This window comes from Taudactylus pleione, unplaced genomic scaffold (assembly GCF_031769625.1).
Source record: "Taudactylus pleione unplaced genomic scaffold, aTauple2 ptg000722l, whole genome shotgun sequence".
NCBI classification, from domain to species: Eukaryota; Metazoa; Chordata; class Amphibia; order Anura; family Myobatrachidae; genus Taudactylus; species Taudactylus pleione.
The window spans coordinates 1,454,127-1,474,295 of NW_028285124.1; the positions used below are offsets into that span (position 1 = coordinate 1,454,127).

At 49.8% G+C, this 20,169-nt stretch overlaps 1 protein-coding gene across 1 annotated transcript in view; it reads right to left on the bottom strand.

The window, feature by feature from the left end:
- Window positions 1-20,169, bottom strand: part of LOC148477368 (BOS complex subunit NCLN-like) — a 110,983-nt gene that overhangs the window by 17,277 nt on the left and 73,537 nt on the right. The window contains exon 14 of the mRNA XM_088456850.1: window positions 486-539. Within this exon, the coding sequence (XP_088312976.1) occupies window positions 486-539 (54 nt within the window). The remainder of the gene's footprint in view (window positions 1-485; window positions 540-20,169) is intronic.

A 20,169-nucleotide genomic window follows, 5' to 3' on the forward strand; every position in this document is an offset into this window, starting at 1 on the left:
ACCATACTGTTATAGTATAACTACCATACTGTTATAGTATAACTACCATACTGTTATAGTATAACAGTATGGTAGTTATGGTATAACAGTATGGTAGTTATGGTATAACAGTATGGTAGTTATGGTATAACAGTATGGTAGTTATGGTATAACAGTATGGTAGTTATGGTATAACAGTATGGTAGTTATGGTATAACAGTATGGTAGTTATGGTATAACAGTATGGTAGTTATAGTATAACAGTATGGCAGTTATGGTATAACAGTATGGTAGTTATGGTATAACAGTATGTAGTTATGGTATAACTCCAGTTTTCTGCATGTGGCATATAACCGGGTACATGTACAGCACAAACATGTCCTATATCATATACCTACTTGTGTGATGTTAGTCATACACCGCATTGTGTCACATAACATATGTAGGTTTACATGTATAATGCTATAAAACATGTTGGATGTCATACAACATATATGTAGGTTTACCTGTGTGATGTCATTGTCTGTTTCATCTGATCATAGAACACAAACTCGGGATATCTGCAGATAGATAATAACGTGATGAGGACACAAGTTATAGTATAGCTGTTATCGGGGGAGGGTTCTGGTTGTATTATAGCTGATTATATAGATCTGAATACTGAAAATAGAGAAAAATACTCTTGGAAGGGTTAGATTCTGCCTAAATATGTTATCTCCAGGGCTCTAACATTCCTCACCCCCCTGTATCACACCCCTCTCTCCGTACGGATCCCTCACCCCCCACCCTGCATCACACCCCTCTCTCCGTACAGATCCCTCACCCCACCCTGCATCACACCCCTCTCTCCGTACAGATCCCTCACCCCACCCTGCATCACACCCCTCTCTCCGTACAGATCCCTCACCCCACCCTGCATCACACCCCTCTCTCCGTACAGATCCCTCACCCCACCCTGCATCACACCCCTCTCTCCGTACAGATCCCTCACCCCCCCCTGCATCACACCCCTCTCTCCGCACAGATCCCTCACCCCCCCCTGCATCACACCCCTCTCTCCGTACAGATCCCTCACCCCCCCCTGCATCACACCCCTCTCTCCGTACGGATCCCTCACCCCCCCCTGTATCACACCCCTCTCTCCGCACAGATCCCTCACCCCCCCCTGCATCACACCCCTCTCTCCGTACGGATCCCTCACCCCCCCTGCATCATACCCCTCTCTCCGCACAGATCCCTCACCCCCCCCCTGCATCACACCCCTCTCTCCGTACGGATCCCTCACCCCACCCTGCATCACACCCCTCTCTCCGTACGGATCCCTCACCCCCCCTGCATCACACCCCTCTCTCCGTACAGATCCCTCACCCCCCCTGCATCACACCCCTCTATCCGTACAGATCCCTCACCCCCCCTGCATCATACCCCTCTCTCCGTACAGATCCCTCACCCCACCCTGCATCACACCCCTCTCTCCGTACAGATCCCTCACCCCCCCCTGCATCACACCCCTCTCTCCGCACAGATCCCTCACCCCCCCCTGCATCACACCCCTCTCTCCGCACAGATCCCTCACCCCCCTGCATCACACCCCTCTCTCCGTACAGATCCCTCACCCCCCCTGTATCACACCCCTCTCTCCGTACAGATCCCTCACCCTCCCTGCATCACACCCCTCTCTCCGTACAGATCCCTCACCCCCCCTGTATCACACCCCTCTCTCCGTACAGATCCCTCACCCCCCCCTGCATCACACCCCTCTCTCCGCACAGATCCCTCACCCCCCTGCATCACACCCCTCTCTCCGTACAGATCCCTCACCCCCCCGTATCACACCCCTCTCTCCGTACAGATCCCTCACCCTCCCTGCATCACACCCCTCTCTCCGCACAGATCCCTCACCCTCCCTGCATCACACCCCTCTCTCCGCACAGATCCCTCACTTAGGGTCTGATCCAGTACCGATCACAACTGCAGTCTCGCTGCGATGATATGCTCATCCATAGCGATCGCTATGCCGTCGCACCACAACATAAGGATGCTCTTAGGGTGGGATGTACTAAGAAACCACAATGTAGTACATCCACCACTTATGTACATACCGGGGTAAACTACGCAGGTATGTACTTTGCAATTTGAATCGCATTTCTAAGGACAGCTCTCCCGCTAAGAGCTGTCCTTTGCAATAGACTCGGATAGAGGGTCTTCCGTGTTTAATACCCAGAAGTCCCTCTAGGCATGCTCAGAACAGCAGGCGCCACCACAGGGGACATCGGGAGGGATCCCTATCAAACGAATTGCGAATAGGCTTCTATTGGGTAATGCCATCTGAAGATGGCATTGCAATCTGGAGCTTGGACCCAGTTGGTATCACATGCCGGAGCTTGGTACACATGGAAATGTGGCAAAAACTCCGAAAACTGCATGTTCTGAGTGTTAGCCCCATTGTCATGCTCAGTACATCCGCCATTAACGCTTAGGATTTTTTTTTGTACTATTTGTATCATTGCACCAAACTGTCACCAGGAAGTAAAGGCACACACAGGGCCGTAACTAGGGGGGTGCAATCTTGCTGCTGCCCACAGTGCAGGGCCTAGGGGGCGACACAGCTTTTTGGCATCTGTATTTGGCATGCAGGGTGCCTAGAATGAAACCCTGCAGCCTAAAGAGCCACCACGTGAGGCTTCTATAGGACACTCTGGGCATTCAGCTTCTCCCTGGTCCTAAGGCAAGCCACCTCATTCTCACTTGTAGCTTCCTCCTTTTATCCCCAGCATCTCCTGGCCTCCCCTCTCTCTTCTAAGCTCGTCTAATACAATGTGAGACCGCCAGAGACCAAATTCTGGCTCACCATCACGGAAAAAGGGTGAATTAACTATTGATTCCGGATGTCTTCTGTGTGGCAATGAGAATTATTATGCTTTACTGAGAGAGAGACCTACAGAGGAGTTACATATAAGGCACCTGGGAGTGGTCACAATGAAAGTTCTGGGCAGAGGTTTTGTTTGGTGGCCTGGTATAGATCAGTAGCTGCAAGATGTTGCCAAAGTATGCCCAGGCTGTCGGCACATACAGAGAACATGCCTGCATCTGTGCACTTGCATCCCTGGGTTTGACCGTCTACTTCCTGGCAATGGGTGCAGGTAGACTTTGCTCGGCCGTTCCGTGAGAGCCATGTTTTTGGTGATAGTGACACTTGTTTGATATAGCCAGATATTTTCATAATCACATCCACGACCAAAGGACATATCATAGAAGTGTCGAGGAATCTGTGTGGTAAAACTGGGCTTCCGGAACGCTCCCAGACTGACAATAAACGGGTGAGGAACACTCCCAGACTGACAAAAAATGGGTGAGGAATGCTATCAGACTGACAAGAAACGGGTGATGAACGCTCCCAGACTGACAAGAAACTAGAGAGGAACACTCCCAGACTGACAAGAAAAGAGTGAGGAACACTCCCAGACTGACAAGAAATGGGTGAGGAGTGCTCACAGACTAACAAGAAAAGGATGAGGAACGCTCCCAGACAGACAAGAAACAGGTGAGGAATGCTCCCAGACTGACAATTGGGTAAGGAACGCTACCAGACTGACAAGAAAAGGGTGGGGAATGCTCCCAGACTGACAAGAAAAGGGTGAGGAACACTCCCAGACTGGCAAGAAAAGGGTGAGGAACGCTCCCAGACTGACAAGAAATGGGTGTCGTACGCTGCCAGACTGACAAGAGATGGGTGAGGAACACTCCCAGACTGACAAGAAATGGGTGAGGAATGCTCCCAGACTGACAAGAAAAGGGTGAGGAACGCTCCCAGACTGACAAGAAACGGGTGAGGAACGCTCCCAGACTGACGAGAAACGGGTGAGGAACGCTCCCAGACTGACAAGAAATGGGTGAGGAACACTCCCAGACTGACAAGAAATGGGTGAGGAACGCTCCCAGACTGACAAGAAATGGGTGAGTAATGCTCCCATACTGACAAGAAATGGGTGAGGAATGCTCCCAGACTGACAAGAAATGGGTGAGGAACGCTCCCAGACTGACAAGAAATGGGTGAGGAACGCTCACAGACTGACAAGAAACGAGAGAGGAGTGCTCACAGACAGACAAGAAACGGGTGAGGAACACTCCCAGACTGACAAGAAACAGGTTAGGAACGCTCCCAGACTGGCAAGAAACAGGTGGGGAACTCTCACAGACTGACAAGAAAAAGGTGAAGAATGCTCTCACACTGACAAGAAAAAGGTGAAGAACGCTCCCAGACTGACAAGAAACGGGTGAGCAACACTCCCAGACTGACAAGAAACGGGTGAGGAATGCTCTCAGACTGACAAGAAACGGGTGAGGAACAATCCCAGACTGAAAAAATGGGTGAGGAATGCTCCCAGACTGACAAGAAAAGGGTGTGGAACGCTCCCAGACTGACAAGAAACAGGTGAGGAAAGCTCCCAGACTGACAAGAAATGGGTGAGGAACGCTCCCACACTGACAAGAAGAGAGTGATAAACGCTCCCAGACTGACAAGAAGAGGGTGAGGAACGCTCCCACACTGACTAGAAACAGATGAGGTACGCTCCCATACTGACAAGAAACGGGTGAGGAACTCTCACAGACTGACAAGAAGAGGGTGAGGAACGCTCCCAGACTGACAAGAAATGGGTGAGGAATGCTCCCAGACTGACAAGAAATGGGTGAGCAACACTCCCAGACTGACAAGAAATGGGTGAGCAACGCTCCTAGACTGACAAGAAACGGGTGAGGAACACTCCCAGACTGGCAAGAAACAAGTGAGCAAAGCTCCCAGTCTGACAAAAAACCGATGAGGAACGCTCCTAGGCTGACAAGAAACGGATGAGTAACGCTCCCAGACTGACAAGAAACGGATGAGTAACGCTCCCAGACTGACAAGAAATGGGTGAGGAACGCTCCCACACTGACAAGAAAACGGTGAGGAACGCTCCCAGACTGACAAGAAATGGGTGAGGAATCTCCCAGACTGACAAGAAATGGATGAGGAACGCTCCCAGACTGACAAGAAATGGGTGAGGAATGCTCCCAGACTGACAAGAAACGGGTGAGGAACGCTCCCAGACTGACAAGAAATAGGTGAGGAACGCTCCCAGACTGACAAGAAACGGGTAAGGAACACTGGTAGACTGACCAGAAACAGGTGAGGAATGCTTCCAGACTGACAAGAAACAGGTGACCTGTCATGCTGACATGCCCCCGTTTGAAGTGGCCATACCAATTTATTTGTGTGGCAGAGACGGGCACTCATTTTCATACTAGCCCTTTTTACATATTCCATATGCCCCCCTTCAAAATTCCCACTTCGACCACTTCAGTAGATTAAATTACCGGTAAACCACGATAGGACATTTGCAACTCAGTTCTCTGCTGAATCAGCCCCCCTGTGCGACAGCACACCTCGCAAATGCCTAGTAACGTCCCTGAATTGGAAGCAAGGATGGGCCTAAGACAAATGACTAAGGATGAGTGTAAGAAATAAAGGACTCAGGCAGAGAAATGTTCAAAGATTATGTGGCCGGAGGCAGGCCACACGGGGTTAATGGCTGCCACAGCACTGAAGGGGTTAACCTTAGTGCTGTGCCGCCATTTTTAAAAGGACAAAAAGGCACCAGGCGCCCATTGTAAATGTATACTCTGCGCTAGGCGCTGAGTGTTGATAAGTGTTTTTAATGTTCTATATGCCGCGGCCTGGACTTGCTGCACTGGGGAAGTGTAGGTAGAGTGTGTCATTGCCGCTGCGGGACAGGGAGATCCAGCTCCTACTGCGACCAGCGCTGAAACAGTTAAAGTGGATACAGTATAAAAGCACACTGCACATGGTTCATAGCAAACTGTATTAATATACACATATTGGCCCTGATTCAGAGCCGGACGCTCTGACCAGAGCGCTCGCTCTGAATCAGGGCCCATCTCCATTGAAAATGGAGCGTCCTCCTGGACGCTCGTATAGCTGTGGGTCACCACCCACAGCATATACGAGCGTCCAACAAGATGGTCGCGATGGTCTTGACCATCGCGACCATCGGACTTGCGAGTGAAACCCTGTGGTCGGGTTTCTCAACCGCAAGCCCTGGAGTGATTTTGGCTCTATCAGAGCCAAAATCACTCCCACTGACATCACTAGTGATGTCAGTGGGGCCGGCTTCAGACGGTAGGCGTTCCCATGGGAATGCCTCCGTCTGGCCGGCACGCCCACCAAAGGGGGCGTGCTGTCAATCAACATCGACAGCACGCCCCCTTTGGTGCGAGACCCGGAGCGATGGAAAGTCCTTCGCTCGCCGGGTCTCGCGTATGCGCACGACGGAGCTCCCTCCATCGTGCGCATGCGCAGTGGGGAACATCGACCCACTTGCGAGCGTACTGCCGCTCGCGAGTGGGTCTGAATGACCCCCATTGTGCGGTAGAGCACTGCATCTGCAATGCATTGGTGTATAAAGTAAAGTAGTATAGTCTATGACATGTGTGAATATATTTTTATATGTAATATGGGTGTAAATGTACTTATAGAAATGTAACATGTCCTGACCTTTGGAGACAAACTGCTGGTTAGACATCCTTGCCTAGGGATGGATATGGTAATACCTGCTGTATGATTCCTGTAACATCTTGTATGCTGATATTCCCCTTCAATCTGAAGGGAGGGTCTTTTTTAAGACTTTGAGCAATAAACACCTTGCCTGACTTCAATGGTATCTCAATCCTGCGACCAACAGAATTGCGCAAAACGCTATTCCGTTCTCCTGCTGTTCTGGGTAAGAGCTCCGTGTCTCCAAGTTCAAGCCCTCTGCCAGCTACCGTGCAGACCTGGTCCATTACGAGGGATCAGGTGGGAACAGCCGACTCCAAACAGGAGGTGTGTCCGCAGTTAGTCAAACGCAAACGCAGCAGAGGCGGTTCCAGGTGGCGACGTAGCAGCCTGATTGTACGTAAAAAGCGGTTCCAAACGCCGATGGTAGAGTTTGGTGGTGGCAGCATCGTTAAAAGCCCACGGTGCAGTGGGCGGAGTCAGTGACAGGAGGTCACTGACGGTGAGTGGGAGTCCAAAAGCGCGAACCCATGACCAGGGACGGCCTAGGCGAAAGGCGTCCGATCACAGATTATCTGGAGTGATTAAGATGGTTGAGAGGGGGGAGGGTTCTATTAACCCATGCTCAGCATTGCACAAGGGTCCGGTGGGGACCAAGAGAGCTTTGGAGGAGGAGACTTATTCCTCTGAATGACACCCATTGCTGCTTCGATGCAACATGAATTGTAGTTTCCTATTCTTTTCTCTAACAGGGCGTGGCCACGCCTCCTGTATCACCCAGGCCCATGGTGTGTCTCCACCGCCCTGGCAATGAGCACAGAAAATAGGTTGAAATCTGCATACTTGATAAATTAATTGATGAGACACTTAGTAGAACTATGAATGTACAACATGGGGAATTAGGGAATCTACTTCCATGTCTGCCCCGTCGGACAGCGTCATAGGGCCTGTTCAGAGACTTTCAAAATGCTGTGTTCGCAGATGGAGCGATTGTTTGTTATTGCGAATGTACAAAAACCGGACTGCACACAGCGATTCCATTGCGATTACTCCCGTAACATGGTCGCCGCCTTGTTACCGCATGGACCCTGCTATTTCAAGCATAGTGTGGTCAGTCAACAGGCAAATATATCTATAGGCAACTAGCAATCTCCATCCGTGTGCCGGACCTGATCCGGCACATACACAGAAATGTCTTTCTTTGCCACATGCATAGTGTGCTGAAACCATATGTGCCATCAGACTCCTCCACCTGCCCCTTATGTGCCATCAGACTCCTCCACCTGCCCCTTATGTGCCATCAGACTCCTCCACCTGTCCCTTATGTGCAATCCGACTCCTCCACCTGCCCCTTATGTGTCATCAGACTCCTCCACCTGCCCCTTATGTGCCATCAGACTCCTCCACCTGCCCCTTATATGCCATCAGACTACTCCACCTGCCCCTTATGTGCCATCAGACTTCTCCACATGCCCCTTATATGCCATCAGACTCCACCACCTGCCCTTTATGTGCCATCAGACTCCACCACCTGCCCCTTATGTGCAATCAAACTCCTCCACCTGCCCCTTATGTGCCATCAGACTCCTCCACCTGCTACTTATATGCCATCAGACTCCTCCACATGCCCCTTATGTGCCATCAGACTCCTCCACCTGCACCTTATGTGCCATCAGACTTCTCCACCTGCCCCTTTGTGCCATCATACTCCTCCACCTGTCCCTTATGTGCCATCAGACTCCTCCACCTGCCTCTTTGTGCCATAAGACTCCTCCACCTGCCTCTTTGTGCCATCAGACTCCTCCACCTGCCCCTTATGTGCCATCAGACTCCTCCACCTGCCCCTTATGTGCCATCAGACTCCTCCACCTGCCCCTTATGTGCCATCAGACTCCTCCACCTGCCCCTTATGTGCCATCAGACTCCTCCACCTGCTACTTATATGCCATCAGACTCCTCCACATGCCCCTTATGTGCCATCAGACTCCTCCACCTGCACCTTATGTGCCATCAGACTTCTCCACCTGCCCCTTTGTGCCATCATACTCCTCCACCTGTCCCTTATGTGCCATCAGACTCCTCCACCTGCCTCTTTGTGCCATCAGACTCCTCCACCTGCCCCTTATGTGCCATCAGACTCCTCCACCTGCCCCTATATGCCATCAGACTCCTCCACCTGCCCCCTATATGCTGTCAGACTCCTCCACATGCCCCTTATGTGCCATCAGGCTCCTCCACATGACCCTTTTGTGTCCCCATCCTCCTACACATGCCCCATCAGACTCCTCCACATGCCCCTTATGTGCCATCAGACTCCTCCACCTGCCCTTATGTGCCATCAGACTCTTCCACCTGCCCCTTATGTGCCATCAGACTACTCCACATGCCCCATCTTACTCCTGCACATGCCCCTTTTGTGCCCCCAGACCAGTACATTTGCCTCCTTTGTGCCACCAGACCCCCCCCCCACATACCCGTCTGTGCAGATACCTCATCCGGCGCATGTGCAGAAATTGACTTTTGTTTTTGGCACATGCGCAGTAAGCTGAGATCTGCCAGAGCCCCTTGTGTGCCCCCAGACCCCCCACATGCACCATCTGACCACTGCACATTGCCTTGTGTGCCCCCAGACCCCCCCCACATGCACCATCTGACTCCTGCACATGCCCCTTGTGTGCCCCCAGACTCCCCACATGCACCATCAGACTTCTCCACATGCCCTTTTGTGCCCCCAGACCCCCCACATGCACCATCTGACCACTGCACATGCCCTTGTGTCCCCCCAGACCCCCCACATGCACCATCTGACTCCTGCACATGCCCTTGTGTGCTCCCAGACCCCCCACATGCACCATCTGACTCCTGCACATGCCCCTTGTGTTCCCCCAGACTCCCCACATGCACCATCAGACTTCTCCACATGCCCCTTGTGTGCCCCCAGACCCCCCACATGCACCATCTGACTCCTGCACATGCCCCTTGTGTGCCCCCAGATGAGTACATTTGCCTCTTTTGTGCCACCAGACCCCCCACATACCCGTCTGTGTGAATACCTCATCCGGCTCATGCGCAGAAATTGATTTCTGTCTTTGGCACATGCGCAGTAAGCTGAGATCCGCCAGAGCCGTGCGCATTGCGACATGTGTATGTGATGCAGATCAGCCCCCTGTGTGCTAATATCTGCACTGTAACCTTATCTGTGGATTATAATCACCACAAGCACATTTTTGCCTCATGTAAAATGTCACAATAATCTTCTGGGTTTCTCCCTGTTGTCACGCAACAAATTCCGGCCTTTAGGATGAGTCAGCGGAGGGCGTTACAGAGGTATATAATGGAGCCCAGCTGTGGATGTGCCTCATCTGCATCACAGGAGAGAGAGGTGAGTGTAAAGCTGCGTACACACACAACGATTTTGTAAATGAACGATTTTAGTAAACGATTTTCGTTCATTTTTTCAAGGGAAAAATGAACGAAAATCATTTACAAAAATCATTCACTTACTAAATGTAATGAACAATTTTTTTGAACTACAAACTACAAACGTAAACGCGCATGAATGATAATCGTTCATCGTTTTCTCTCAGAAAATGAATGATTTTTTCAACGATTGAACGATAAACGATATCGTTAACGATAATCATTAAAAAAATCGTTGTGTGTGTATGCACCTTGAGACATTGTTTGTGTCTACTCAGGGAATGGGGCTGGTTGTGCCTTACTGGGATTCAGCATCTTACTATAATATTCTATGTTATCTCGTTATATACCACATGTCCTACTTACCTCAGGCTCTGACACCCTCCTACTGTACATGTCCTACTTACCTCAGGCTCTGACACCCTCCTGCAGTACATGTCCTACTTACCTCAGGCTCCGATACCCTACTACAGTACATGTCCTACTTACCTCAGGCTCCGATACCCTACTACAGTACATGTCCTACTTACCTAAGGCTCTGACACCCTCCTACAGTACATGTGCTACTTACCTCAGGCTCTGACACCCTCCTACAGTAAATGTCCTACTTACCTCAGGCTCTGACACCCTCCTAAAGTACATGTGCTACTTACCTCAGGCTCTGACACCCTCCTACAGTACATGTCCTACTTACCTCAGGCTCTGATACCCTCCTACAGTACATCTCCTACTTACCTCAGGCTCTGACACCCTCCTACTGTACATGTCCTACTTACCTCAGGCTCTGACACCCTCCTGCAGTACATGTCCTACTTACCTCAGGCTCCGATACCCTACTACAGTACATGTCCTACTTACCTCAGGCTCCGATACCCTACTACAGTACATGTCCTACTTACCTCAGGCTCCGATACCCTACTACAGTACATGTCCTACTTACCTAAGGCTCTGACACCCTCCTACAGTACATGTGCTACTTACCTCAGATTCTGACACCCTCCTACAGTACATGTGCTACTTACCTCAGGCTCTGACACCCTCCTACAGTACATGTGCTACTTACCTCAGATTCTGACACCCTCCTACAGTACATGTGCTACTTACCTCTCACAACCTTCTACAGTACATATGCTACTTACCACAGGCTCTGACACCCTCCTACAGTACATGTGGTATTTACCTCTCACACCCTCCTACAGCACATGTGCTACTTACTTCTCACACCCTCCTACAGTACATATGCTACTTACCAGTCACCCCCTCCTACAGTACATGTGCTACTTACCTCTCACACCCTCCTACAGTACATGTGCTACTTACCTCTCACACCCTCCTACAGTACATGTGCTACTTACCAGTCACCCCCTCCTACAGTACATGTGCTAATTACCTCTCACACCCTCCTACAGTACATGTGCTACTTACCAGTCACCCCCTCCTACAGTACATGTGCTACTTACCTCTCACACCCTCCTACAGTACATGTCCTACTTACCTCAGGCTCTGACATGCTATTACAGTACATGTGCTACTTACCTCAGATTCTGACACCCTCCTACAGTACATGTGCTACTTACCTCAGGCTCTGACACCCTCATACAGTACATGTCCTACTTCCCTCAGGCTCTGACACCCTCCTACAGTACATGTGCTACTTACCTCAGGCTCTGACACCCTCCTACAGTACATGTCCTACTTTCCTCAGGCTCTGACACCCTCCTACAGTACATGTGCTACTTACCACAGGCTCTGACACCCTCCTACAGTACATGTGGTATTTACCTCTCACACCCTCCTACAGTACATGTGCTACTTACCTCTAACACCCTCCTACAGCACATGTGCTACTTACCTCTCACACGCTCCTACAGCACATGTGCTACTTACCAGTCACCCCCCTCCTACAGTACATGTGCTACTTACCTCACACACTCTGCTACAGTACATGTGCTACTTACTTCTCACACCCTCCTACAGTACATATGCTACTTACCTCTCACACCCTCCTACAGTACATATGCTACTTACCAGTCACCCCCTCCTACAGTACATGTGCTACTTACCTCAGACGCTCACACCCTCCAACAGTACATGTGATATTTACCTCAGGCTCTCACACCCTCCTACAGTACATGTACTACTTTCCTCTCACACCCTCCTACAGTGCATGTTCTACTTACCCCTCACACCCTCCTACAGAACATGTGCTACATACCTAAGGCTCTCACACCCTCCTACAGTACATGTGCTACTTACCTCAGGCTCTCACACCCTCCTACAGTACATGTGCTACTTACCTCAGGCTCTCACACCCTCCTACAGTACATGTGCTAATTACCTCAGGCTCTCACACCCTCCTACAGTACATGTTCTACTTACTTCAGGCTCTCACACCCTCCTACATTACATGTGGTACTTACCTCAGGCTCTCACACCCTCCTACAGTACATGTGCTACTTACCTCAGGCTCTCACACCCTCCTACAGTACATGTGCTACTTACCTCAGGCTCTCACACCCTCCTACAGTACATGTGCTACTTGCCTCTCACACCCTCCTACAGTACATATGCTACTTACCAGTCACCCCCTCCTACAGTACATGTGCTACTTACCTCACACACTCTGCTACAGTACATGTGCTACTTACCAGTCACCCCCTCCTACAGTACATGTGCTACTTACCTCACACACTCTGCTACAGTACATGTGCTACTTACCTCTCACACCCTCCTACAGTACATGTGCTACTTACCTCATGCTCTGACACCCTCCTACAGCTAATGTGCTACTTACCTCTCTCACCCTCCTACAGTACATGTGCTAATTACCTCTCACACCTTCCTACAGTACATGTGCTACTTACCAGTAACCCCCTCCTAGTAGTACATGTGCTACTTACCTCAGACTCTCACACCCTCCTACAGTCCATGTGATTTTTACCTCAGGCTCTCACACCCTCCTACAGTACATGTGCTAATTACCTCTCACACCCTCCTACAGTACATGTGCTACTTACCAGTAAGCCACTCCTACAGTACATGTACTACTTTCCTCTCAAACTCTGCTACAGTACATGTGCTACTTACCTCTAACACCCTCCTACAGTACATGTGCTACATACCTAAGGCTCTCACACCCTCCTACAGTACATGTGCTACTTACCTGAGGCTCTCACACCCTCCTACAGTACATGTGCTAATTATCTCAGGCTCTCACACACTCCTACAGTACATGTTCTACTTACCTCAGGCTCTCACACCCTCCTACATTACATGTGGTACTTACCTCAGGCTCTCACACCCTCCTACAGTACATGTGCTACTTACCTCAGGCTCTCACACCCTCCTACAGTACATGTGCTTCTTACCTCACACACCCTCCTACAGTACATGTGCTAATTACCTCTCACACCCTCCTACAGTACATGTGCTACTTACCAGTCACCCCCTCCTACAGTACATGTGCTACTTACCTCACACACTCTGCTACAGTACATGTGCTACTTACCTCTCACACCCTCCTACAGTACATGTGCTACTTACCTCATGCTCTGACACCCTCCTACAGTACATGTGCTACTTACCTCAGGCTCTGACACCATCCTACAGTACATGTGCTACTTACCTCTCACAACCAACTACAGTACATGTGCTACTTACCACAGGCTCTGACACCCTCCTACAGTACATGTGCTATTTACCTCTCACACCCTCCTACAGTACATGTCCTACTTACCTCAGGCTCGGACACCCTCCTACAGTACATGTCCTACTTACCTCAGGCTCTGACACCCTCCTATTGTACATGTCCTACTTACCTCAGGCTCTGATACCCTCCTACAGTACATGTCCTACTTACCTCAGGCTCTGACACCCTCCTACAGTACATGTCCTACTTACCTCAGGCTCGGACACCCTCCTACAGTACATGTCCTACTTACCTCAGGCTCTGACACCCTCCTATTGTACATGTCCTACTTACCTCAGGCTCTGATACCCTCCTACAGTACATGTCCTACTTACCTCAGGCTCTGACACCCTCCTACAGTACATGTCCTACTTACCTCAGGCTCTGACACCCTCCTACAGTACATGTCCTACTTACCTCAGGCTCCGATACCCTCCTACAGTACATATCCTACTTACCTCAGGCTCTGACACGCTATTACAGTACATGTCCTACTTACCTCAGGCTCTGACACCCTCCTACAGTACATGTCCTACTTACCTCAGGCTCTGACACCCTCCTACAGTACATGTCCTACTTACCTCAGGCTCTGACACCCTCCTACAGTAAATGTCCTACTTACCTCAGGCTCTGACACCCTCCTAAAGTACATGAGCTACTTACCTCAGATTCTGACACCCTCCTACAGTACATGTGCTACTTACCTCAGGCTCTGACACCATCCTACAGTACATGTGCTACTTACCTCTCACAACCAACTACAGTACATGTGCTACTTACCACAGGCTCTGACACCCTCCTACAGTACATGTGCTATTTACCTCTCACACCCTCCTACAGCACATGTGCTACTTACCTCTCACCCCCTCCTACAGCACATGTGCTACTTACCTCACACACTCTGCTACAGTACATGTGCTACTTACCTCTCACACCCTCCTACAGTACATATGCTACTTACCAGTCACCCCCTCCTACAGTACATGTGCTACTTACCTCACACACTCTGCTACAGTACATGTGCTACTTACCTCTCACACCCTTCTACAGTACATGTGCTACTTACCTCAGGCTCTCACACCTTCCTACAGTCCATGTGCTAATTACCTCAGGCTCTCACACCCTCCTACAGTACATGTGCTACTTACCTCACACACCCTCCTACAGTACATGTGCTAATTACCTCTCACACCCTCCTACAGTACATGTGCTACTTACCAGTCACCCCCTCCTACAGTACATGTGCTACTTACCTCACACACTCTGCTACAGTACATGTGCTACTTACCTCTCACACCCTCCTACAGTACATGTGCTACTTACCTCATGCTCTGACACCCTCCTACAGTACATGTGCTACTTACCTCAGGCTCTGACACCATCCTACAGTACATGTGCTACTTACCTCTCACAACCAACTACAGTACATGTGCTACTTACCACAGGCTCTGACACCCTCCTACAGTACATGTGCTATTTACCTCTCACACCCTCCTACAGTACATGTCCTACTTACCTCAGGCTCGGACACCCTCCTACAGTACATGTCCTACTTACCTCAGGCTCTGACACCCTCCTATTGTACATGTCCTACTTACCTCAGGCTCTGATACCCTCCTACAGTACATGTCCTACTTACCTCAGGCTCTGACACCCTCCTACAGTACATGTCCTACTTACCTCAGGCTCGGACACCCTCCTACAGTACATGTCCTACTTACCTCAGGCTCTGACACCCTCCTATTGTACATGTCCTACTTACCTCAGGCTCTGATACCCTCCTACAGTACATGTCCTACTTACCTCAGGCTCTGACACCCTCCTACAGTACATGTCCTACTTACCTCAGGCTCTGACACCCTCCTACAGTACATGTCCTACTTACCTCAGGCTCCGATACCCTCCTACAGTACATATCCTACTTACCTCAGGCTCTGACACGCTATTACAGTACATGTCCTACTTACCTCAGGCTCTGACACCCTCCTACAGTACATGTCCTACTTACCTCAGGCTCTGACACCCTCCTACAGTACATGTCCTACTTACCTCAGGCTCTGACACCCTCCTACAGTAAATGTCCTACTTACCTCAGGCTCTGACACCCTCCTAAAGTACATGAGCTACTTACCTCAGATTCTGACACCCTCCTACAGTACATGTGCTACTTACCTCAGGCTCTGACACCATCCTACAGTACATGTGCTACTTACCTCTCACAACCAACTACAGTACATGTGCTACTTACCACAGGCTCTGACACCCTCCTACAGTACATGTGCTATTTACCTCTCACACCCTCCTACAGCACATGTGCTACTTACCTCTCACCCCCTCCTACAGCACATGTGCTACTTACCTCACACACTCTGCTACAGTACATGTGCTACTTACCTCTCACACCCTCCTACAGTACATATGCTACTTACCAGTCACCTCCTCCTACAGTACATGTGCTACTTACCTCAGACTCTGACACTCTCCTACAGTACATGTCCTACTTACCTCTCACACCCTTCTACAGTACATGTGATATTTACCTCAGGCTCTCACACCTTCCTACAGTCCATGTGCTAATTACCTCTCACACCCTCCTACAATACATGTGCTACTTACCAGTCACCCCCTCCTACAGCACATGTGCTACTTACCTCTCACACCCTCCTACAGTACATGTGCTACTTACCTCACACACTCTGCTACAGTACATGTGCTACTTACCTCACACACTCTGCTACAGTACATGTACTACTTACCTCTCACACCCTCCTACAGTACATGTGCTACTTACCTCAGTCTCTGACACCCTCCTACAGCTCATGTACTACTTACCTCTCACACCCTGCTACAGTACATATGCTACTTACCAGTCACCCCCTCCTACAGTACATGTGCTACTTACCTCTCACACCCTCCTACAGTACATATGCTACTTACCAGTCACCCCCTCCTACAGTACATGTGCTACTTACCTCAGACTCTCACACCCTCCTAGTAGTACATGTGATATTTACCTCAGGCTCTCACACCTTCCTACAGTCCATGTGCTACTTACCTCTAACACCCTCCTACAGTACATGTGCTACTTACCTCTCACACCCTCCTACAGTACATGTGCTACATACCTAAGGCTCTCACACCCTCCTACAGTACATGTGCTACTTACCTCAGGCTCTCACACCCTCCTACAGTACATGTGCTAATTACCTCAGGCTCTCACACCCTCCTACAGTACATGTTCTACTTACCTCAGGCTCTCACACCCTCCTACATTACATGTGGTACTTACCTCAGGCTCTCACACCCTCCTACAGTACATGTGCTACTTGCCTCTCACACCCTCCTACAGTACATGTCCTACTTACCTCAGGCTCTGACACCCTCCTACAGTACATGTCCTACTTACCTCAGGCTCTGACACCCTCCTATAGTACATGTCCTACTTACCTCAGGCTCTGATACCCTCCTACAGTACATGTCCTTCTTACCTCAGACTCTGACACCCTCCTACAGTACATGTCCTACTTACCTCAGGCTCTCACACCCTCCTACAGTACATGTGCTACTTGCCTCTCACACCCTCCTACAGTACATGTCCTACTTACCTCAGGCTCTGACCCCCTCCTACAGTACATGTCCTTCTTACCACAGGCTCTGACACCCTCCTACAGTACATGTGCTACTTACCTCTCACACCCTCCTACAGTATATGTGCTACTTACCTCAGGCTCTGACACCATCCTACAGTACATGTCCCACTTACCTCAGGCTCTGACACCATCCTACAGTACATGTGCTATTTACCTCAGGCTCTGACACCCTCCTATAGTACATGTGCTATTTACCTCTCACACCCTCCTACAGTGCATGTGCTACTTACCAGTCACCCCCTCCTACAGTACATGTGCTACTTACCTCTAACACCCTCCTACAGTACATGTGCTACTTACCTCACACACTCTGCTACAGTACATGTGCTACTTACCTCTCACACCCTCCTACAGTACATGTGCTACTTACCTCACACACTCTGCTACAGTACATGTGCTACTTACCTCTCACACCCTCCTACAGTACATGCGCTACTTACCAGTCACCCCCTCCTACAGTACATGTACTACTTTCCTCTCAAACTCTGCTACAGTACATGTACTACTTACCTCTCACACCCTCCTACAGTACATGTGCTACTTACCTCACACACTCTGCTACAGTACATGTGCTACTTACCTCTCACACCCTCCTACAGTACATGCGCTACTTACCAGTCACCCCCTCCTACAGTACATGTACTACTTTCCTCTCAAACTCTGCTACAGTACATGTACTACTTACCTCTCACACCCTCCTACAGTACATGTGCTACTTACCTCTAACACCCTCCTACAGTACATGTGCTACTTACCAGTCACCCCCTCCTACAGTACATGTGCTACTTACCTCTAACACCCTCCTACAGTACATGTGCTACTTACCTCTCACACCCTCCTGCATTCGCTCATGTTCATGTCTCACCAATATTTACCTATAACTTTTACAGTCTCTCATTAATGTTCCTTTTTACCAATGACTCCTCCGGTCACTACTGCGCATCTATCTATTGTATCCGTAACATCTCTCCACTGACTTCATTCCTGGTGCTGGAGTGTAATTGTCACCTTATTACTCCGGCACTGTATTACAGTGTTACTGTGCTGATGTTTTATCACATTGTCACTATCACACTCGCTGAGTTACTCACTGCTGTCTGTACTCTCTACTGCCCGTACTCTCTACTGCCCGTACTCGCTACTGCCCGTACTCGCTACTGCCCGTACTCTCTACTGCCCGTACTCTCTACTGCCCGTACTCTCTACTGCCCGTACTCTCTACTGCCCGTACTCTCTACTGCCCGTACTCGCTACTGCCCGTACTCGCTACTGCCCGTACTCGCTACTGCCCGTACTCGCTACTGCCCGTACTCGCTACTGCCCGTACTCGCTACTGCCCGTACTCGCTACTGCCCGTACTCGCTACTGCCCGTACTCGCTACTGCCCGTACTCGCTACTGCCCGTACTCGCTACTGCCCGTACTCGCTACTGCCCGTACTCTCTACTGCCCGTACTCTCTACTGCCTGTACTCAGTGGCATGATGAGCGAACATGGAAATATAGGCTTTCCACACACAGGTATTTCCCACAAACCCCTGTGGCAGTATCACCAGAGATGGCGCTGGTGAGCAGCAGATTCTGTGTGGGGCAGGAGAGATCCGCCCACACAGAGAAGAAAAGGATTCTGGGAATAGGTGTAAGGGCTGCTGAGTGAACTCAGTCCAGGTAGGACTGAGGCAGACCAGTCAGACAGAGCTCACTGCTAGCGAGCCAGTGAGGGCCAGGAGGCCTGAGCCTAGACCTGTGAGATACAGGGAGGGCTATCCAACTCTGGGACTGAGCTATGGTACCTGCAAGGAAGCAGGCCAGACTGTGAGAGGCGGCAGCCAACAAGGTAAGGAAGCTATACCAGGCCAGCAGGCCAGTGTCCAGTTCTGCATGTGGCAGGAAGGACCACCAATCTCAGAGACTGTGAGAGACTTTCATGCAGAGTAGCTGCTTCTGTAGAGAGGGTTCAAGAAGTGAGCTAGTGCCCTAAGAGAGGGCTAGGCATTTATTATTTTCTGTTTGTTTCCTGATAATGCTGGAAGTAAAGCACCACGTTCATTTGTTTTACTGGAATGCCATGTGTGGGGTCTGATTCTGCACCTAATCACTGCACCACTGACACTAGTCTACCAAGCTAATTACCCCAAGTATCACACCCCTTATAAGGCCCATCAGACCCCCCACATGAACCTTATGTGCGATCTGACTCCTGCATGTGCCCCTTTTGTGTCCCCAGACCATCCATGTGCCCCATTTGTGCCCCCAAACCACTCCATATGCTCCTTTTGTGCCCCCAGACCACTTCATGTGCATCTTTAGTTCATCAGACCCCCATATACCTCTTTTTTGCCCCCAGAACAGTCCATATGCATCTTTTGTGCCATCAGACTCCTCCAGCATTTTAGTGATGATAAGAGTGTGATCAGTATAGGTATGGGGTCGGTACAAGTGCCGACATAATACATGGGGTAGCTTACACTGACAAACGTCGGCTAATGTTACTGCAGTCAGGAGTTCCCAGCACTATAACTCTCTGCTCATTACAATAAATAAATACAGCAGCAAAGAGCTTTTCTAATACAGAGAAAGAGAATATATTCAGCTATCGCTCCAAAAATGTTATGCATTTTGTATATTTTATTTTAATTTTGATAAGACTATGATATCGCCAAACACAGATAACAAAACATTGAGCTAAATACACTAAATAGAACCAGTAAACTATACACAATGATATCATACACAGCGCTGGGCACAGGAGATACACGGCCTGATTCACCAAGGATTACAGTTGCTAATACGCACAAAATTGTCAGATTGTTGCGTAGTGCGCATGCACGAATCAGCTTTTGCGATCGCAGTGTGCTTGCCAGTGGCGTAACTAGGG